Source organism: Leptopilina heterotoma, unplaced genomic scaffold (genome assembly GCF_015476425.1).
Source record: "Leptopilina heterotoma isolate Lh14 unplaced genomic scaffold, ASM1547642v1 Lhet_125, whole genome shotgun sequence".
NCBI lineage: Eukaryota > Metazoa > Arthropoda > Insecta > Hymenoptera > Figitidae > Leptopilina > Leptopilina heterotoma.
This window is the reverse complement of record NW_025110845.1, coordinates 1,065,380-1,088,648: the sequence shown is the minus strand read 5'-3', so window position 1 is coordinate 1,088,648 and position 23,269 is coordinate 1,065,380. Positions and strand designations below refer to the sequence as shown.

Sequence of the window (23,269 nt, the reverse complement as noted above, 5' to 3'; positions counted from 1 at the left end):
AATGCGAGCAAATCTTTTAATGAGGGATTAATTGATTCGCAGCTTGAATCTTCCCATTTTTCGCGTAAAAATGAATTCAATTTTTGAATAAGTATTTCAATTAGGATAGTATTCCATTGAGATACTGGTTCTTTTAATGCTTCAAGAGCTCTTACATGTTTTTGAATACTATCTAAAAATGAGCGAACAAAAAATTCTTTCGAGATACATGGTAAATTTAGTAATGCGCGAACGTGAGTTTGACGAATAATTTTTCTATTATCATATCTATCTTTTAACAAGTTTCAAGCAACCTTGTAATTTTCGGACGATAATTCGAGAGATTCTAAGACTTCTGCAGCTTCGTCTTTCAAACAACCCTTTAGATGATATAATTTTTTAATTTCTGGAATATCTTTATTGTTATCGATTAATGATTTAAAAAGATCATGAAATCCTAACCAGGCTTCATATGATCCGCTGAAAGTTGGAAGATTTATTCGTGGCAGAGTTTTCTTTGAAAATTGAGATGATTCAATTAAAAGGTCATTTCTGAGACTTTGATGTGAGCCTGAAGTACTTGAATCACGCGAATTATGATTTTGCAATAATGACATTGCTTTCCCGTACGCGCGATAATATTTCTCCTCATATTCAGTACGATTAGTATCATGAGTGGGATCTTCCTCAAGTAAATCTAATTCTGAACAAAGAGTTTCGAAAATTGCAAATTCTTTATCAATGTCTGACTTTCATTTTTCTAGAATGAGAAAGTCGCTAGCATCCTCATAATCTTCAACAAAATTACAAAAATTAGTTATTTTTCTCTTTACATTTTTTAAATTGACCTTCACTTGTTTTAACCGATCTTTAGACATCTTGTGATTTTACTACAATTACAACTATCTCGAGCAATTAGAAAAATATATAATTGATGGCACAGGAAAATGAAGAAAGGATATTGATGGTTCAAATAACTTGCCTTTACTTGACGTTGAAATCTTGATGATTTTGACAGGTACTGCAAATAGTTCCTAGTACTTGGCACTTCACTTGTGATTAACAGCACATTATCAACAGTTCACATTATCCAAATGATACTTGTTCAATATTGAATTGTTAGATCAGAGAGCACCACTACCGTTTCAGTAGTTTACCATGGTTAATGTCACTAGTAAGAATCTTTTTTCAACCTTGAATAACAAGATTTACACAATGTCACTGCAATGTTCCAATATATCAACAATTTGTAACGTGTTGATAAAGAATTTTAATTGCTAAAAAGCACGACGAAAATGAATGGATCTGAGCGAGTAACACTCGTGATCAACACAAAACGACAATTTTATAGGTTATAAATCAATATTTGATCTTAACACTTCACGATTAACTATCAATATTCAAATTTTCAACAATTATTCACTGGATGTTTGTAATGACAATATCCGGCTCGAAGGACCATGTTAATTCCGCACGTTTGTTTTAACGAACGGTTTCTGAACTTAATTTATTCAGAAAAAGTTGATAATTATTTTGGTATTTTTGAAGTAAAACGAAACAATTGTTTAAATAATTATCTTTAATTATAAATTTGAAATTGAAATGTTACATTAAATTGAAGTGTTTACAATTGTTTGGAAATAGATGTAGCGAGATCTATTTCTTTCGACAGTACAAGTATATCTGATCGTAGCTTCTTAAACAGGTAAAAGGGTGATGTGTAAAATCAAGACCGAAAATTTGGGGATGAACAATTTGCAATTTGATTGGAGCTAATTTTTGGAGTGGGTTGGAGTAGGAAAGTGGAGGCGTGGGCAAGGGTGACAATGCAAAAAGTAATAAAAAGCTTAAGTTGACGATTGGGATCGTGGGACTGATGGGTCAGGAAAAATGGTAGTGCAATAAACCATTTGCTGCAGATTATTTACTCATTGAGTAAATTGCTTTCGACATTTAGAGTTTTTAAAGAAAATACAATTTAGAAAAAAAGCAGCTGTCGGTTATAATAATATTTTTCCCAAAACGTGTTAAATTTTGAAAATAAGGGATTAACTCAATTTGTAGTAAATTTCTAAAAGATATACGTTTTACAATTTTGCAGTCCAATACTGAACAGGGATTTTACTCTAATTTTTTTATATTTATTTTGTTTTTTTATACACATTTCTGTTTTTTATAAAATATTCATATATTAATAAAAAATTAAATTATACTCCTGTCTCTACATTGCTCCAAACTTGAAAATTTTCATAATTATATTTTTTCGTTTTGAGACATTAGAATTCAAAAAGTGTTAAAAAATGTCTGTTTATCTATCGGCGATAAATTATAAAAATTGAAAATAAATAATAAATCTAAATTTACAGGCAAAGACCATTACTTTTGATTTTTAATATTTTTTTTATTTTTATGTTTTCGGGTTTAATTCTTTAATGAAGTTTGCATAAATATTTTTTGTAATTAATTTTTAAATCATCATCATCATTAAATCTATAAAATAATTATAAAATAAATATTTTCTAAATAAAAAAAATATTTATAAAAAATAATATTTGTTCGATGATTGCATAATAGTAATGGTATTAAATGGACCAAACTGAGTGAAATACAATTTTCAAAATTTTCATGCTTCTTTCATGCATGCATGAATATTTTGATTAAAGGAAGTTTTGAAGCCAATATTGCATGTCAGTCACAGATTTGATTCTATTCTGATGTTCACCAAATATGAGAATCGACATAAAAATGTTCATAGAACGTGAAGAAGACTTTTTAATCAAAGCGCGTTATATAGTTGATAGACAGTTTGTTAATTTTCTTACTGTTGAAAATCTCGTATTTTGCATGTTACCATTTTTCAATTATATCAATGTCATGAAAATAAACATTTTTTCTGATTTATCTATTTTTCTTCTTTATTTATATGAATATATTTAGTTATTATCCGGTTTTTCATTCTGTTTCAGTTTTCCATTGTCACCTTTGACCTTGATCTACGACTATGTTTAACGTAAGTTATGAACTTTAATATTTTATTTATAATTTAAGTACTACTTAATTATTACTATTATGAATATTTAAAATAATAATTATGTCAATGAAGAGAAAATATCGAACTTACCGATCAAATGACATCTATAAAACCTAATTCAAACCCATAATCAAAATTTTTAACAACACGCAGAAAAATCTGATTGAAAATTGTGGAGTTCAGCGCTAGTAACTTAGATTTTATTCCCAAACTTGTCTACCTTTGCGGCTACAGGATAGAAAACAGGGAAATGAATCGTAAAAGGTTTAAAGCACGTCAGTAGGCTTTTCGTTCTTATGCACACTTATACGCGGAACAAAGCAGTCTGAACACATTGATAGGCGCTTCTGGGCGGAGTCCAAGGCAAGTCTAGTGCCGAGTCCCATACTGAATATAATGTGAGCAGATCTTCTAGTGACCTACATTATTACTTATATTTGTCAAAATATTTACTTTTATTGGAATATTCAATTTGAAACTAAATATAAAATCTAAAAATGAAACAACTGAAAATATTAGAATACTTTGAATTTTATAAAACTTCTCACTGGGATTTTTAATATTCTTTAGATATTTAAACGTAGAATCTCTTTAAAAATTAAATACAAGTCCTTTGCCATTTTTACTAAAATGATCTGTTTTAAAACGTTTAAAGAAAGAATTTTTATTTAAATATCTACAGATTAAATAAAAATCCCAATGCGAAGATTTTTAAAATTCAAAGTATTCTCTATGTTTTTAAATATTATTTCATTTTAGACTTTACATTTAGTTGCCTAAATTGAACATTACAATAAAATATAATAATAATTAGGCATTGCATAACCGGCTAAAGACCAAATAAACACACACCTAACCTCAAAATGAGATCAAACATTTCACATAGATATTCTTCTACATTCATTTGTAACACTAGAACTTTATTACAAAACTGCACTCAATATTATATTTAAAACTAAAATTTTTATTAATTAAAACAATTAATACACTACGAACTACACCGAGACTTCCATGTATATCAAAAACGAAGAAACTGAACAAACGCGGGCGCAGGCGCGCCACAGAGTTTCGCATTCCTAAAAACTGTTTGGGAATGAATCTAAGGACTCTCGCACAGAACAGTCCCCGTTTAAGTGAGCGTTGATACAAAGTTTGTATCAATTGAGTAGCTGAATTAAAATAAATGCAAATAATAATAATTGTAGGGGAATGTAGTCAAGGTTGGTCTACTGTCTAGGTAGGCCACTCGCGTTTTTTTGTCAAGTTCACTAGCGCCACCTACGCGCATATTTGTCGAAGCTTGTCTTAGTGAAACCTAACTTTTTGTTCAATTACATTTTCGGAAAATCAAAAATTGTGTTTTCTGTGACGTCGGTACAAAAAAATCTCAAAAAAAGTTTTGTGCATAATGTGAAAAACCATTAATAAAAGATAAAAAACAAATTGAATCGTCAAGGCAAGTATGCAGAAAATTTGTGGGACTCATGGTTGAAAGGAAAACAAAGTAAAAAATCGAATCCCGAAACGTATTTCTTTTTGTTTACAACAATTCGGTAATGTTACTTTCTCTCAAGGTCGGCCACTATGTGTTTAAAATGCGCAAAGATGAGGACGATCTACTTCATTTGCAAAAACTGCAATTCTGTATAACTCATAATATAATTGATCATCTTATTAATATTTTTATTTAATTTTATTAATATTTTAGTGCAAAATTTTTTTTTATTTATATTTATTTTTTTATATTGTTTATTTTTATTATTTTGTTATTTCATTAAGTTACAAACTGTAAACAATAAAGAATCAATTTTCCGTAACTCCAAACATGTTATTTTATTTTTTAAAGATTAATGCCCTTTGAATTTTAAACATGGCCGACCTTGACTGTAATGGCCAACCTGGACTACAAATTTTTTTTTTAAATCTTTATAACTTTTTCATTTTTAAACCTGTCAATTTACATTGTACAGAAAAAATGTTCCTATTAAACAGGACTTTCCAACCATATACTTCAATTGTCCAAATTCATTTTTAAAAAAAAGTTATAAACAAAAGTCAAAAAGGTGGCCGACCTAGACTATGTTCCCCTACCTAATTCTTTTCACCTTTGAATTAATTACGGAATCTGATTGCACTTGTTGAAAGAAGACTATTGGCGTTTATTAAGATATTTAGCATTGATCTTCATTGAAAATCGTTACTAAACTTTTTAGGATAGAGAACCAAAATTTAATATTTCTTCCTATGATAATACAAATCATTCAAATTGTTTTATATTCAGTCCGAAATCTGAATTTTCATTTTTCTCTGTGAAATGAAAATTCTTTCCACCTATATACATTAGGGTGGTTCTTATTTTACAAAAGTTGGAATTTAATTAAATCAATTAATTTTTCGAAAAATTATTTCAAATTAATTTATTTCCAATTTTTATGTGTATTTCAAATAAAAACAATTTCCTGACAAGTTTACTTTTTACTGTTTATTTTTTAAAGTTTGCATTTTTTTTAACTGTTACAAACACTTGCATTGTATATATGGTGTATGTATTTAACCGTTATATGGAATCAGTTATTTTTGTAATTCACATCACAATATAAAAACAGAAAATGCTTTCTCATGTAGATAAACACACGAAGTTTTTGTTTTTGACTTTGTTATATGTATAAAAATTCAAATATTGATGTTCTTTTTTTGAAAAGATGTGAAATTTTTAACTTTCTCATTGTACAGCAATTGTTAGTTTTATACATTTTTTCTTCACCCATTTTAAATATAAAATATTTTATCATTTTTATACATTTTAAGTTTTACCTAGTTATTGTATATAGTTTCTCGTTAAAAGTTCTCATTCTTGAGCATAAAAAATGGAAATTATGTTAGAGGAAAAATTATTGGACTTTCCTTTTTGGTAATAAGAAAATATTTTTTGTACGCTGTAAAAAGAGTAAATTTATTTTACCTTAAAAAGAACATATATACCTGTATATTTTTCTTACATTAAGAAAATATTCAACAAAAAATAAAATGATTTATAGAAAATTTTTTCAATTATTCATTAAATTTCTCCTGCTTCTTTAAAATATTTGTATTTTTTTCAAAGTTATAGTGATAAATCATTTATCAATGAAATAATAATATAAATTTTATAAATCCTTGTTCACTTAATATAAACATGTACAGGATATACAAGATTAGTGAATGAAAATGATATTAAAGAAAATATTTTCTGTAACTTTTGAAAGGTGAAAGACCTGGTAATATTTTTCCCTTTTAACTCATTTGATTCTTTGAAGCCATTCAGTTTTTCAATAAAAAAATCTTATTCAAAGCTATTGTATGAAAGGTTCAATGATGCAAGACGGAATTTATTGTATCGCTTTGACTACTACTATAAGCGATTGTTTCTGTGATTTTATAAATCCACAGTATTATGTTATTTACAATTTCAATTTTTTCTACTTCTTAAAATATTTCACGTTCAGGAATGTTTGGAAATTATTATTTATTTTAATTATTTACTTTATTATTATTGTTATAATTATTATTAATTATTTTATCCTTAATTTATAAATTTTATTATATAAACATTAATTTTTTTAATATTACAAAATCTCCTAGTTTTATTTTCGTTTTCATTTTTCATTTAATTTGTTTTATGTAATCATGTAAATTAATATAAAATAATGAAAGTTCTATTATTTATTATTATTGTTGGCTGAGTTTTATGCCCTCATACCATATCTCGTTAGTACAAGTATATTAAACAATACGTTTCACTTAAATAACGCTATTTGTTCACATGAGATAATTATATTTATTTAATTTCAACTTGATTAATAAATTGAGTTTGAAGTAAATTGATATCAGCATATTCAGCGCAATCAATAATTTTGATATATTTGATTCAGTTTGTTAGTATATTGTAAAATTAATTAAATTCATTTCATTAGAATATAATTTAATTAACTTTGTTTAATTTAAAAACTGTCGAATAAATTTTTTTTGTACAAATTTGAAATCACAGTTTGTAATATCAAAATGTAAACATATTTATTACGTATGTTCTGCATGAAATTAAATTGACTATTTGCATTTTAATGCTCTTCAATAATTATAATTGATAGGGAATTATACTAGTTAAATAAATTATTTAATTTGACAAATGCCGGCTAAATTTAGACCCTCTTTTAAACTTCTTTCTATTTATTTTCTGTTTATATTTTTTGTCCACCTTTTGATACTAATAGCGGCACATAATTAGATGTGTAATAGTTAGATGTTCATTATTTGCTCTTTTGACAATTTTTAGATTAAATGAAACTTAGAAGATATTATGAAGAACTTATAGAGGGCTATGCAGAGTAAAAAGTAAACTATTAATATATTTTATTAAAAATTATATTAAAGTGGAATTAAAATTTATACGTAATTTACTCTACATTATTTGTAGATGAATTTTTCTTCGAAAAAACGGAAGATAATAGTTTGTTAGATAAATTTAATGAAGTGGAGAGTAAAACAGAATAAAATAGGTGCATTGAGGGCAGCTAAACAATATAGTGATTGATCTCGACAATAAATCTTGTCACGGTGGTTCATTGCTGCATACTCTCTGGGGATGAATCTCGTGAGCTTTCACGACCGGTTTTTGAAAACCTATCTAGAAACTGATCTTCGATCGATTTAGACTGTCAGAATATTTTTGTTTTCCGGATACTTCCACCTATACGACTCTCTGAAAAATGGCGGTTGAATACGACATTTCCAATTTATAGTCCATCTTTTGCATCCTAAATTTACCATCATAACAGTCCCACATCGAAAGCTCTTTAGGATCATCTGTTCAGCTCAGTGAATTTAAATATATAAGAGACGAAATATCGCTTTAAAATGCTAATTCAATTTTTATTTATTATAAATATTTTTAAATTTACAAATTTTTATAAAAATATTATAAATATCGCTGGGAAATATTCCACGGCGAGGGCTCCTTAGTGATTCCGTACAAATTCCAATGACAATTTCCGTCGAATTTCCATTAGGTTTCTGTCAGGATTCCATCTAAATTCTGTCAAATTTCTGTTAGGTTTCTGATAATATATATAATTATCAATTGATAAATTCTTTTTTTTTGTTTGAAATATATTTCAAAGTATGTTCGTAAAATTTAGGGTAACTGTTTTGATTTAACTCGATTTATTTTGTATATTTAAATGACTTGAGGTTGGACTTAAAAAACCCAGCTGAAAAAGTTCTATAGAATTTCACTAGAATCATTCTATAGAAATTCTAGCGAAATTTTATTGAATTTCAGCAGACCGATTCTATACAATTTCTACATGAATTCTACTAAATTTTAGTGATTTTTAATTAAACAGAATTTAAATTCGTCCGAGTCAAATAAGAGAACATTTTACTTAAAAGTATAAATTATATTTTTTCAAAACACAATTTCTTCATGTTTTATAATAATTAACAATGTCAAATTAATGAAATCATTATTTTATATTATAAGAATATTGTACTTCTTCAAAATTATTTATATCCTGGAAATTAATTCATTAGGTATTATTTTTAAGAATTTTTCACTAAAATTTGTCTTTAAATCAATTAATTTTTAAAAAAGTTCTTCTACAATAAATTATTATCTAAGATTTTAACTAAAATTCATTTTTAAATCAATTTTTATTATAAAATTCTACTAGAATTCAATTATTTAAATACAAAAAATAATTTATTGTATATTTGAATGTTTCATAAAATTGAATTCTCATAAAGAATGTTATCAACAAATTTTTAAATAATTGAATTCGTTTGATGAATTTTAATAAAATTTTAAATAATAATTAAATTTATTTAGGAATTCGATTAACATTTTATTACAAATAATTGAAATTCTGCGATGAGTTTTACTATTTATGAAAATAACTAAATTCCTAAAAGAGGCATTTCACGTCAGAAATATCACGATTTGCAAAGGGTATGCCGAATTTGCAAAACTTCGTAGGATTATAGTTCTATATAAGAGACTTCTTTCCCCCAAATTTTTTCAAAAAAAATTCAAAATTGTTGAAGATACGCCATTTTGAATTTTAATATTAATTCTATAAAATTTTGAATATCTCGGAATACTGTTTATGGATTTTTATGAAATTTACACATTTTTCAGGTAAAAGTATGTACTTTAAAATGCAAATAAAGTTAATAAAAAAAATTAATTTTTAAATAAAAAAGTTGAAAAAAATTTGTTTAAACAATTTTTTGTTTATTTACTCTTCTCTAAGAAAAATATTATTAACATATTTGGATTCCTTATGAATTCACCTTTAATTTCATAAAAAAAATTGATGGAGACTCAACTGGTTCCGGAGATATTAAAGTTTTTGTAAAAAATAGTCATAGTTGCGGCAGCAATGCACGACTACGGTAATGTACGACGCGACTTGTGCAGTATGGTGCTATGGCGCAGCGACGCTTTTTTTTACAAAAACTTTAATATCTCCGGAACCAGTTGAGTCTCTATCAATTTTTTTTATGAAATTAAAGGTGAATTCATAAGGAATCCAAATATGTTAATAACATTTTTCTCAGATAGGAGTAAATAAACAAAAAATTGTTTTTCAACTTTTTTATTTAAAAATGAATTTTTTTTTATTAACTTTATTTGCTTTTTAAAGTACATACTTTTACCTGAAAAATGTGTAAATTTCATAAAAATCCATAAACAATATTCCGAGATATTCAAAATTTTATAAAATCAATATTAAAATTCAAAATGGCGCATCTTCAACAATTTTGAATTTTTTTTGAAAAAATTTGGGGGAAAGAAGTCTCTTATATAGAACTATAATCCTACGAAGTTTTGCGAAAATCGGCATACCCTTTGCAAATCGTGATATTTCTGACGTGAAATTCCTCAAAAAGAAATTTATTATTTAGAAAAATAATTGAATTATATTGCGAAGAAATTTATAAAAAAATTGTAAATAATTGAATTCCCGTGGAATTTTTATTATTTCATAAAAATAATAGATATTAAAAATGATTAAAATAAGGAAAATTTTTGAAAAAATTTAAAATTTTGCCAAGAATTTTATTAACATTTTTGAAAATAATTGAATTTCTGAGAAGAATTTTATTATTTATAAAGATAATTTAAATTTTGACGAGAATTTAAAAAAAAATTTGAACAGAATTGAATTTTTGCTAAGAATTTTATTACTTTTGAAAATAATTGAATTTTGCAATCATTTGTAATTTTTCTAAAATGTTCCAAATCATATCGTACAATTTACGAACTTTCTGTCCTCTTTTAATTAAATTACGAAATTTACGGACCTTTTTTTTAAAAAACTGACTTTTAACGACTTGAATCAAATTTACGGACCTTTACAAGATTTACGGACCTAGTTCTAGCCCTGTAGTAACCATATAATAATATAATGTTAAAAAAATTATTTCACGAAATTTATATTCTTTCTAATTAAAAATCACTAAAATTAAGAATCACTTAAAATTCATGTAGAAATTCTATGGAATCGTTCTAGTGAAATTCTATGGAACTTTTTCAGCTGGGAAACAGAGTGGGGATAATAAAAGTGAGAAAGAAAGATTATTACTGTGGGTAGCAAGCTTTCAGATTTCTTTTTTCAAATTTTTATACCCCCTCTTATTATCTCAATAATGTTTTGTCATTAAAATAACTAAATAATATTATTAAAAATGAAACTAAATTATCCTTTTTTCTTAATTGCATGCAAATAGAAATCTTATTGGATCGAATTTATCTTAAGTTACATTTTCATTTAATCAAAATTTACATTTGAATGAATTTTCATTAAGTCGAATTTGCTTTGAACTCATCTGACAAATCCTACAAATGGAAATTTTCACAGACAGAATTTGGATAAAATCTTTGTGTGATCCATTTAAAAAAATATTATTTCGGAAATAATTTTTTCATTAACCATAAAAATGTTGTGCCATTCTTCTATTTACTTTTTATTAATTTTTTCCCTCGATTTTATATATGAAACAATTTGAAACATTTTGTCTGATATTTTAAAAGAAAATTTATATAGGTATTTTCTCTATTTTATATGAAACAATTCACCTTTCAACCTATTTTAAAGAAAGAATTTCTGGTAAAAGTGTTAAATAAGTTTCTCGTTAACCATCCACCATTTTCACATCGTTCGACAATCTCTTTGTCGCAAATCACTCATTTGATGTCTACTTTCAGTACATTTTTCCTTTGTTCTCCCTTCATTTTGAGAAAAGTGAAGGATGTGTTTCTGTCTGGTTTGTTCTTCTTTCTCTCACACACACATACATATATAGTAACACACACTTTTGTGCAATGACACACCTTTAAACGCTCTGACGTTTCAATTAGCAACGGATTTCTCTCCCGTACCAGTTACTCGTTTTGTCACATGATTCATTGCATTATCTCAGCACCCATGCTTAAACCTTGATTTTAAACTGTTTTTTTATTTGTTGTTTTAATGTAGTTAATTTAATCTCGTTTTTCAACTGATTTTATCCAGCTTGATAGTCAATTTATATAATGATCTAATGCTATGTTTTTCACTGATGAAAATTTTTGATAAATTGATCTTTTAGGATATTAAGTCTATCACAGTGGATTATTATTTTCATATGCACTTTTCATCCACACAAAATTGTGTTGAATTAAAATAATCTCTCATTTTAAAACCAAATTGGATCAATATAATGCAGTTTATTTAAAACTTGTTGGAATTTTCGACGATTTGTGCGAACAGTTATAAATAAAAAATGAATCCTACTTAGTATTAAAGACTGTTTCAGTGAAACTATGAACAATAATATTTTTATCACTTTGGACTTATTCTAAATAAAGTGATCTTTGAAAAAATATAAAATATTTTGAAAATTAAAAGAGAGGAATAAAATTTATGCTAATATGCTTTAAAGATTTAAAAAGTCTTCTTCTTCTTCTTAGTTGGCTTGTTGATTAAACAAATGGCCATAGATAAAACACATATAGAGCTACTGTGAGGATTGTGATTGTAGATAGCAATGAGTTGTGAGATTGACTAGTTCATCAAGCATGTATAGGACAGCAAATTATGAGTGCGTATTAAAAATTATTATGGTATGCGTCATAAGAAAAGCGGTAAAGTCCAATAGCGGGAGATTCAAATGTTGATTGTAAATTGATGGATGTTAAGTGTAATTTGTAGAAGTTGCGTAAAAAAACGATCCCAAAGGCGTAAATTTTCACCTTCCATATATCAGCTCCCAAATAGTCTTCTGTAGATGCTTGTTACTTGCATTAAATTGCAAGAAGGTAAAGAGAGGATATAATTCCATTTATTGTTTGATTAAGCGTATGTTGATCCAGGCACTGATGGAATTTCAGCCTTAGACGGAGATTAATGCATGTTTGTCTTACTTTTAGCGAGGAAAAGATTTAAAAAAAGAGAGATTGAAATAGGGGAAAAAAGGTTAATGTCAAAGGCAAAACAAAAATAGTAAGAGTGAATATTGAAAAGTGGGATGAAATTTGATATATATTAAAAAAAACCTTAAGAATTGCCTAAACGTAGTTTCCATTAATTTGGTAGAAATATTTGTAGAATTCAATTGATAATTTTTTTGTGAGAATGAAAATATATTTATCTAAATTTTCAAGGGGGGGAGAGAAAAATTGTTTAAAGAATTAAGATAATTAAAAAAAGATAGTCTGCCTGGTGAGAGGCTTGGACAATTGTTTAAAAGGTGAGAGAGATTTTTCATCCAGACCACAACTGCATTCACAGGGAAAATTCCAATTCATGCGTCTGAAGTGTTCAGAAGTGCAAATATGATTGATTCGAAGACGCGAAATCAGACTTGAATTTGGTCTGGGGATTTCCTTTCCACGGAACCATGGTCTTTTGGTTTCGTAGTTAATTTTTGATAGTATTCTGTCAGCAGCCGCGGAATGATTCTTGTAAGGCCACAACTCCCTTGATTGAGAGAACATAAATTTTTTGCTCAATGAAAAAACGTCGCCAACAGAGGCAAATTTCTTCGAAGGAACGTCCAACGATGCAGCGACTTTGGCGAGTTGATCTTCAACTGAGTTCTCATGGATGTTGGAAGGAGAAGGAATCCATACAAGGTGAATGGAGAGAGCAATAAGAAAATCTATGATCATGTTAGTAATTTTAAAGAGAAGTTTCGAGTCGTTATGAGTAAGAGAAGATCTGTCAGATATTTGTTTTATTGCAGACAGAAAATCAGATATAATAACAATGTTCTGGATGTTATTGGAAATTACATATTTAATGGATGCGTGGATAGCAGATAATTCAGCAAAGGTTGACGATATGAATCCAGAGAGAGGGACGCCAAATCGGAATTCATTCTGAAGAATTTAGAATCCTGCACCGGCTTTGTTGGTATTATGAAAGCAAGATCCATCCGTGAATATGTATACGTGGTTTGGAAAGTTGGAATTAAGAAATTGAGATAGTTTTCCAGATGGATTATTGGAATTTTTTATTTCATGGCCAATTTCATCATTCATGGTAATGGGAAGAAATGTTGATTCCCATGCTGAGTCAAAATAGAGAGGTTTTTTTGTAATAAGACAGGAATTGATTTTTTTAAGAGTAATGAAGGACTTTTAAATGCCTGTTTTTGTAATAAGTTTGACAGCTTTTCGTTGGTTGGAGATGCGAGTTTTAAGGGGTTTAAGGTTTGAGTAAAGAGGATTTTGAGACCAGGAGTAGTTTCTAATCACAAATCTGGATGATAAATAGATTCGTCTAATTTCAAGGTGAATTTCACCAGATTCTATAAGTGGGTGATTCTCCGCGTAGTGCACAATTCAATGTCCCTCGTATTTTTTAAGAAATTAGTTGCAAATATTGCAATGAATTCAAGGAGAAAAACTAATTTCTGTGTTTACAAACAAAAGCCAATAGTCGTTTACATTTAAAAATTTATAATTTAGCTTTAAAAGCTGTTTTAAGGTGCTAAAACGTCATGGTATGGCCTGTCCCCAGTACGATGTATATAAAAAAAATTTTTATTTTTAATAAAATACAGTAATTAATCTAAAAACTATTTATAGTTTCGTATTGTTTATGTTCGTAGAATTGTAAAAAACAAAAAACATGCGAAAAAAATTTATTTAAAAAAATTTTTTTTGATGTTAATTCTTGTCCCTCGTTTTCGCGTCATGGTCTGGCCTGTTTATAAAATTGTATTATTTACATAAAAATCAAATCGAAACTTTACTCAATATTAGTAAAACGCAACAACAAATTCTCCTAAGTAAATTAATAAGAGAGAAACTAATTTGAGAATTAATTGTTTTGTTTTTTAGACATTAAAAGCACTAAACTTGCATAGGGGATCACAGAATCGTCATGGTCTGGCCTTCACATACTTTCCAATAAAATTAATAATTATTTATATTTTACGTCAATTAAAGTGTAGTAGTATTAGATCAGTGAATATAAATGACTTAAATATGAAACAGAATGAAAATCGCTAATAAATTGTTTAAAAAATCATTTTTTCTTGAGCGTCATGGTCTGGCCTTCTTGTCATGGTACAGCTTTTCTGTATTGAACAGCGTGTAACAACAGAGTGAAGCAATAATTGTTAAACAATTGTAATTTCTAAAATAACATACAGATAATTATTATTTAATTTGCCTGTAAATATAACAGGTGCTTTCATTTTACCATGGCTGGATAGTATTGCCGCAAAGTATATGGGTGATTCTCCAAAAACCGGTCACTTTTAAGTTGATAAAATTTTTTTTTTAATGTTTAAAAATTGAACTTTCTTTTATTAATTACTATTCATTGGTATTTAAATAAACTATATTTGAAGTAGGTACGCTACAAAACTATTTAAAGTTTAAAAATATTAAAATTTCACCAGGATATCATTTTGAATTTTTTCACGTCGCTCTTTTTCGACATATGCTTTTTTCTGTTTGTTTAATTATTCTTTTATGTTATACAATCCATATCAACTATATTTATTTTAAATTACATTTATTAATAAACATTAGTTTTCGTGTAAGTAGCACTTTTCGCGTAATTGAAATGAGATGTGAAAAGTAAACAGGAAAACTAACCTCATCAGAGGCGTATCATCGAGTGGCACTGAAATTCATATTTCTTCTATATAGTTATTATTAATTGAATTAAATGATTTATTTTTATCATTTTTAAAATTATATTTAAAAATATATGAAAAGATTAGAAAAATTTCAACTTTATTACCCATTTTAAAAAAAGTTTTTGGCACAGGCACACTTTTTACTTGTTTCGCACCTACCACGTGCAAATGTTTTGACACGACAAAGGACTCCACGACAATGGAAATTTGTACGAAATGCATTAATACATATTTTAAACAAAAGTAAATAAAAAAAATGGCTAGGTATACACTTTTGTCCTATCAAACTGTAAGTTTTCATCCGTTTTTTATTGATATTTATATTGAAATATTAAAGTTATGACAGCGCACGACAAAGGAATGAATAAAAATACGCAGTGTTTTTCTAGTGTTTTTTCTTAAAAATATGAACTTTGACGAATTATAAACATTTTTTGATTATTGCATGTTTGAAGAACAAAAAAATATGAGAACAGAGAGAACTCGCTAATTACCTAATTTAATTGAAAATAAAAACTTACTCGTGATGTCAGATTAACTCGAACGAAACATTTGAACAAAGATTACAAAGCCTATTCAAATTCAGGCTATTTCTTCATCCAATTAACAATAAAAATTGAGGAACTAAACAGATGTACCTATTCAAATTCAGGTCACTCGGTGAGCCTCCTATTCACTTTCAGGAGTATTTTTCGATCGACAAATTTTCGCCTCTTCTAAGTCAGGCTTCACTCACGATTACAATTTCTCGTGACCCTTTCTGGTCGAGTCGTAACTCGTTACTACTGCCCAATTTATTACCTCCCTTTCCTCTCATTTCTTCTTTTCGCCTTCCATACTTTTTCTATGGAATTGTTCTTAGGGTTTCATCGTCAACATCCTCCTCCCCGGTACGGAAGTGTTGCGCTTCTGTACCTAAATCCATAGGCACGAGAACAACCATTTTATTCGCTGCCCTTTTGATGATTTTTCCTCTTGAAAGTACTTCCACCACTCTGACCCTTTTATCCTTTCCAGGAAGTACTTTTGTTATCTTGCCCCTTGGCCACGTGTTTCTAGGCATGTTCGAATCAGCAATTAGGACTATATCTCCTACTATCAGATTTCTAGTTTCGCAGTTCCAACATTTTCTTACAACCAAGCTAGGGATATATTCTTTCATCCACCTTGACCAAAACATATCCGCTAGTCGTTGAGATATCCTCTATTGTTTACGACAATTTAAGTCGTCTGAAGAAAATGTTCTGCACATTATCGAGCCAGAGGATGAGCCCATCAACAGATGATTTGGAGTTAAGGATTCCGGATCTCTTGGGTTTACTGACACGTTAGTTAATGGTCTACTGTTTACAGTATTTTCTACCTCGGTAAGAAAGGTGGTCAATGTTTCCTCTCTTGGAGCTCGATCTTTTAGGATTGCTGCAAGAGATCTTTTGACGCTTCGAACCAAGCGTTCCCAACTTCCACCCATATGAGGTGAATGTGGTGGAATGAATTGCCACTTTATTTTCTTATTTGTCAATTTCTCTCGAAACTTATTCTTATCGATTTCTTCAATGGCGTTTTTTAATTCCTGATCTGCCGCTGTGAAGTTAGTACCGTTGTCAGAAAAAATTTCAGATGGTACTCCTCGACGGTTACTCATCCTTTGCAGAGCCATGATTGCAGAATCTGCCGTTAATGACGACACAAGTTCGAGATGAACAGCACGCGTCGTCAAGCAAGTGAATAGTGCTCGCCAACGTTTTTCGCGTCTTCGTCCTATTGTGACATACATCGGACCAAAATAGTCAAGGCCACAAAAGGTGAATGGTCGTCGGTGATGACCAACTCTAGCTTGTGGAACGTCTCCCATGCGTGGTTGTTCTGCTTTTGTGGATAGAATACGACAGACTTGACAACGAGAAGTCACATTTCTTACTGTAGGACGAATTTTAATAATCCAAAATTTCTGCTTTAGTTCATTTATCACGGATTCCAGAGATCCATGATGAAACCGTTCGTGATAATCTTGGATGATGAGTTTCGCGAAATGGTGTTTTCCGTCTAAAATTATCGGATTTTTTACGTTTTCTGGAATTCCTTCAATGTGATTTAATCTTCCATCTATTTTTAAAATTTCGTCTTCTCCAATAAATGGATTTAAATTTTTGATTCGACTGTTTTTAGGTGGAGTTTTCCCCTTGCGGATGTTTTTAATTTCCTCGGCGAAGCATTCCTTCTAGACCTTTCTGATCAAATGATTCTCGGCTCGTATCAAGTCTTCAGCTGTTAATTCTCTTGTCCTGTTGCGCTTCCAAATTTCGGCTGTTGTACTGCGAATTAGACGCAGTAATTTGCTAAAATTTGTCATTTTTGGTGACTCGATAAGGTTTTTTGTAGATATGGCTGCTACAAATTCCTTTTTTATTTCTTCGGTGGGCGGGTTTATAGTACTCTTCTGTGTTTGCTTCGGCCAATTGTGTTCCTCAGATTTCAGAAATTCAGGTCCCTCTAACCATATCTTCATTAAATTTTCTGTCTTGTCAGCTTCTTTCGTAGCACAATCGGCGGGGTTATGCTTTCCAGATATCCAGTTCCATTCCTCAGCGTTCGTTAATTCGTCTATTTCCCCAAGACGGTGTGCGACAAATGAATGATATTTTCGAGGGTCCGATTGTATCCAGCCTAACACTGTGCGTGAATCCGTCCAGAAAATTCGTCTTTCAATTTTTATGTTGAGTTCATTTATGATCGTATCTCCCAAACGGCTAGCAAGTAACGCGCCTTGCAGTTCCATGCGAGGGATTGAGACTGGTTTCAACGGAGCTACTTTGGCTTTTCCAGCAACGAAGGAGATTGTCACGTTATTTATCCCATCACGTGTTCGTAGGTAACCTACCGCAGCGTATGCTTTGTCACTGGCGTCGCTGAATATATGGAGTTCTGAACTTCTTTCGACGCTTTTTGCTGTGCTGTAAGCTCTTGGAATGTGGTGTTGTTTTATTCCATTCAAGTCCAGTATCCATTTGGTCCATACTGTAAATTCTCGATCCTTCAAGTTGTCGTCCCAACCGATTCCACTGCGCCAGACGTCTTGTAGTAGTATTTTTCCTTGTATTGTGAACGGTAATATCATGCCCAACGGATCAAATATCGACATTTGTATGCGTAACATTTCACTCTTCGTTGGTGGTTTGTTCCTTTTGATATCTTTAGGTATCTTATTCCAGTTAAATCCAAATGAAATCGTGTCCGTCGAGCAATTCCATTGCAACCCCAAGGTTTTTTCAATCATAATTTCATTTGAGGTGAGATCTATAGGTCTTTCTTTTCGAGAACTCGCAGGTAAATCACGAATTACTGAACTGCTATTACTGCACCAGTTTCTAATTTCGAATCCACATTTTCCTTGGATAAGTGAGACGTTCGTAATGCAGTTAATACCCTCTTCTACGTCGTCGAAGCTGTCTAAATAATCATCGACGTAGTGATTATTTAATATCGCCTTAACCGCAGTTGGATGAACTGATTGAAAATTTAGTGCATTTTTACGCATTATATACTAAGCTGTAAAAGGGGAAGATGCTGAACCGAATATCATCGAAATCATTTCATAAGTGTCAGGATCTCTATCCCTATCTATTTCTCGCCATAGAAACATTTGTGCGCATCGATCTTCCTTTCGGATCCTAATTTGTAGGAACATTTCGCGGATGTCACCTATTACAGCAACCCTTTTTTGTCAAAATCGAATTAATACTCCTAGAAGAGAATTCGTCCAATCTGGTCCAGTTAGAAGATTTTCGTTTAAACTGGTCCCCTTGGTTTTAGCAGCCCCGTCGAAAACGAGGCGAATTTTCTTCGGCTTGTTTGCTTGAATCGCTCCGAAATGAGGTAAGTACCACGTTCTTGGATTATCATCGGGCACCTTTGACAACTTTCTTGCATACCCAGATGAAAGTAGGTGTTCAACTAATGCACAATATTTTTCTTTGAACTCATCGTCCTTATCCATTTTCTTTTCCAATGATTTTAGGCGGCTCAAAGCATTTTCTCGGTTGTTAGGCAATTTTATGCCATCAGTTTTCCATATCAAACCTACTTCCCAATGTCCATTTTTGAAAGTGGTCGTATTATTTAATATCTGCTCTGCTTTTTCTTCCATTTTGTTTTTCCTCTGAAAGTTCGTGATTCCTATACTGTCGAATGTAAAGTGAAATTTGATTAATTTATTTAGATCTGCGTCAGACACTGGATCCCAATCAGTTCCTTTTGATTCCTTTGTTATGAATAAATTCCTTTCTTCCTTCTCAGCTTGTCTAGTAGATATCCGTCCATGAACGACCCAACCTAATCGCGTAAGTGAAGCTATAGGGTGATTTCGTGTGGTGTAGCGTTTTTGAGTGGCGGTGATTAAGTCCCAATGGTCTTGGCCGATCAATATTAATGGTTTAGCGTTCGCGTAGTATTCGAGAAGAATCGAAGATAAATGCTTATATTTTTTTATATCTTCTTCTGTTATTGACTGCGAAAAAAGATTTAAGTCTTTTATTGTGGAAGCGCGTGAAATTCTACATATTGTGTTGCTATCTAATGCACTTATTCCGAAACTCACTGTCTGACTATTCTCATCTCTAGCCTCTACGTTCTTAATACAATTTAAACTCAATGGAACGCAAGGACCTTTGATGCCTAAAGATCCTGCTGTTTTTGCATCGATTAACGTGATTGTCGACCCTTCGTCCATAAATGCAAAAACTACTGCATCATTTGTCGGTCCATAGATTTTGACGGGGACTACTTTTAGTAATACTTTTGTGTTTTCGATCTGTCATAATTCTTCGCTCTGAAGATTATGTGATTCTGCGTGTTTATTTATTATGTTAGTTGTTTCACTGCGTGCGATCCTTTTTTCTTTCGCTTGGTATCGATGTAATGATCGATGATGTTTTTGCGAGCATTCCTCGATTCCGCAAGGTGCTTCTGAGCAATTATTTTGATGATGATCAGAAACTTTTAAACATTTGAAACACATTTTATTTTCTTTCGCCCAATTCCAGCGATCCGTAATCGACAAGTTCATAAACCGCCCGCAATCTCCTATATCGTGTGGCTCTAGGTTACAGTAACAACATATTTCGTTATTCTTTTTTCTTTTTGGCGCAAGTGTTTCTTTTTCATCATTCTTAGAGGTCCCGAAGACTTTCTCTTGTCGTTGATGCGATCGTTTGATTCCCCGTGAATCATCTCTTCTATTTCCAGGATTACGGTCCTTCAATTGCGTGATTGAATCGCGTTTATTTTGAGACGTACTACAAGACATGTCGAAGGTTCCGGCTTTACACGCAATTTCGGCTTCATAAAATAAAAAATTTGACTGGGTTACTAAAGCGGGCTCGCCTGACTTCCCATGATCGTTTAAATATCGGTTATAATTATATATCATGGCGTACGGTAATTTCTGCGTTATTTCTCTTATCAAATCGTTGCTGTGTAGATACCCGATATTATTGGCTGCTTGTAGTGCAGCTACACAGTTTTTTACTTTAGTCGCGAAAATAATCAGATCTCCGTTGTTGTAAAAATTTTGGGTAATGATTTAATGTCTTGAACGATGCGCCCGGCTATCGCATTCGCATTACCGAATCGCAATTCTAATAGGTTCATTATCTGCTTTGAATCTCGCGAAGTCACCATAAGAGACGCTACGGCTTCTTTCGCCGTCCCTTTTAAACTTTCGTATAAACGCATGAGATTTTCTTCTTCTGAAAATCCCCCCACCCTAGAGGTTTCATAAAATGCGCGCTTAAAACATGGCCATTCAAGCACGTCTCCTTCAAATACGGGTAATCGCTTTACTACTGTTGCTCTTTGCAATAAACGTTGAGTTACATTCGTAGTTTCATCAGGATAGTTTCCCGCTCCTGTTAACGATCTCGCGACATTTTCGTTTCGATTAAAGTGTGTCATGTCGGCATTTCGTGGTGATAAATTTTGCTCGCCCCTTTCACTGTTTAACCAAGCCTGAATATCCTCCGCGTTGCGACCCATGTTTACACGCCGAGACTCCGACCGACGCGTTATTATTGACCGAAGATCTTCCTCGCCGTTATTTGCTAAATCTCTCGCTAATTGTTCATTTACCATTTCCAATTCTAAACGTGTCCTATCCTCTAACATCCTAGATTGGATCTCGAATCGCCTTTGCGCAGCCCGTGCTTCCAATTCCGCTCTCCTTACCGATGAGACATAACTTACTGTCTCTTCTTCGCTGTGATGACTATTAACTATCGATCGATCCCTGACATCGCGATTACTTTGATTTCCCCGTCTACTTGAAAAACTAGAAGAATTCCTCGATACAGTCATCGTCTCCGCGTCAGGGTTCATTCGTTCTGCATTTGGTGTATGATGAGATGTTTGAACGCTTCTGTGTTGAGAAATCTCGCGTTCCATTCCCCCTCTAACTACTCTCGGCCTTCCCCTTCTCCTTTCACGCGGCATATTTTTTTTCTAGAAGGAAACGTTTCGTCTCGTATTTTTTTTTGTTAACACAGTGATATTATTATATTTATATTTCGAGAGAAATTAAGTATATTCGATAAATAGAAAAGGAAATAATAAGATAATTTCCACTCAAATAATTTTTCAGAAAATTCTACCTGGAGTTCTCTCTGTTCGTATCATTGTTTATGTGTTGATCGTCACCAGGCTTATAAGGTCACAACACGACATAGACGTAAAGACAACATTTCTTGAATGGGGGCTATTTAATTAGTATACGTCTCAATTATTATTTTTCAAATCTTTTAATTAATTACCCGACGCCTCCACTATTTTGTTACTCACCGGGATTAATATTTATAAAGGGGGGGGGGGGTTGGACCAATAAATTCACGTATAATATCAATGAAAATAATATTATCTTTATTCAACACAATAACAACTAAGTTTTATTTAGTACATTTAATCTTGATTTAACGAACTTTGACGAATTATAAACATTTTTTGATTATTGCATGTTAGAAGAACAAAAAAATATGAGAACAGAGAGAACTCGCTAATTACCTAATTTAATTGAAAATAAAAACTTACTCGTGATGTCAGATTAACTCGAACGAAACATTTGAACAAAGATTACAAAGCCTATTCAAATTCAGACTATTTCTTCATCCAATTAACAATAAAAATTGAGGAACTAAACAGATGTGCCTATTCAAATTCAGGTCACTCGGTGAGCCTCCTATTTACTTTCAGGAGTATTTTTCGATCGACAAATTTTCGCCTCTTCTAAGTCAGGCTTCACTCGCGATTACAATTTCTCGTGACCCTTTCTGGTCGAGTCATAACTCGTTACTACTGCACAATTTATTACCTCCCTTTCCTCTCATTTCTTCTTTTCCCCTTCCATACTTTTTCTATGGAATTGTTCTTAGGGTTTCATCGTCAACAAGCATAGAGATTTTTAAAGACACTTATATTTTAATAATTATCAATAACTATATTGATGTATTAAAAAATTTCATCGATAAAAATTGAAGCTTTTGAGTTAATCTTTTATAATATTTATTGAATAATTAAAGATAGTTCTTTTTTTATAAGTAATAGTACTTTAAGGTTTGGTACTCAGAGGTAAAGACATATTGAATTGCTGTTTTCCACTAAATTTGTGTTAAAAAATTATCGTTTTTTATAAAGGGTATAATAAGTAAAGTTTAAATAATATGTTTGTCCAATGTTAATATTTAAATGTTAAGTTGTTTAGAAGATATAATTCGAAGACATGAAATTGCCCACTTTCAGGAGAATCACCCATATACAGCTTTATATATAAAAATTATTTGTTTAAAAAATAGAAAAATTATAAATATTTTGTCCGGCCCACCACTGATATTTCATTTATAAACACTAAATTTGAAGATTCTATATTGACTTTTACTCAATTTGAAAAAAATCAGTAATAGTAATAACTAAATCGTGCGCTACGTGGAGAATCACCCAAGTAGGAAATAGATAGGAGTGGAAGACATACATCCTGTAATTACTTTTAAGGCGGAGTATTGTATTTTGTCTAATTTGTCGAGAAGATATTTGTCAGCACCA

The 23,269-nt window shown here is 30.7% G+C and overlaps 3 protein-coding genes across 4 annotated transcripts in view; 1 reads left to right on the top strand and 2 right to left on the bottom strand.

Moving 5' to 3' along the window:
* LOC122512755 (CD151 antigen-like) overlaps nucleotides 1-23,269 on the top strand; it is a 410,729-nt gene that overhangs the window by 81,644 nt on the left and 305,816 nt on the right. For both annotated transcript variants that reach the window (XM_043628790.1, XM_043628791.1), the window contains exon 2: nucleotides 2,946-2,989. The gene's annotated coding sequence lies outside the window, so the exon portion shown is untranslated. The remainder of the gene's footprint in view (nucleotides 1-2,945; nucleotides 2,990-23,269) is intronic.
* On the bottom strand, nucleotides 17,406-18,722 carry LOC122512747. The gene has a single exon (XM_043628781.1). The coding sequence runs from the start codon at nucleotides 18,720-18,722 to the stop codon at nucleotides 17,406-17,408; it is 1,317 nt and encodes a 438-aa protein (XP_043484716.1).
* Nucleotides 19,998-20,489, bottom strand: LOC122512746. Its single transcript, XM_043628780.1, has one exon. The coding sequence runs from the start codon at nucleotides 20,487-20,489 to the stop codon at nucleotides 19,998-20,000; it is 492 nt and encodes a 163-aa protein (XP_043484715.1).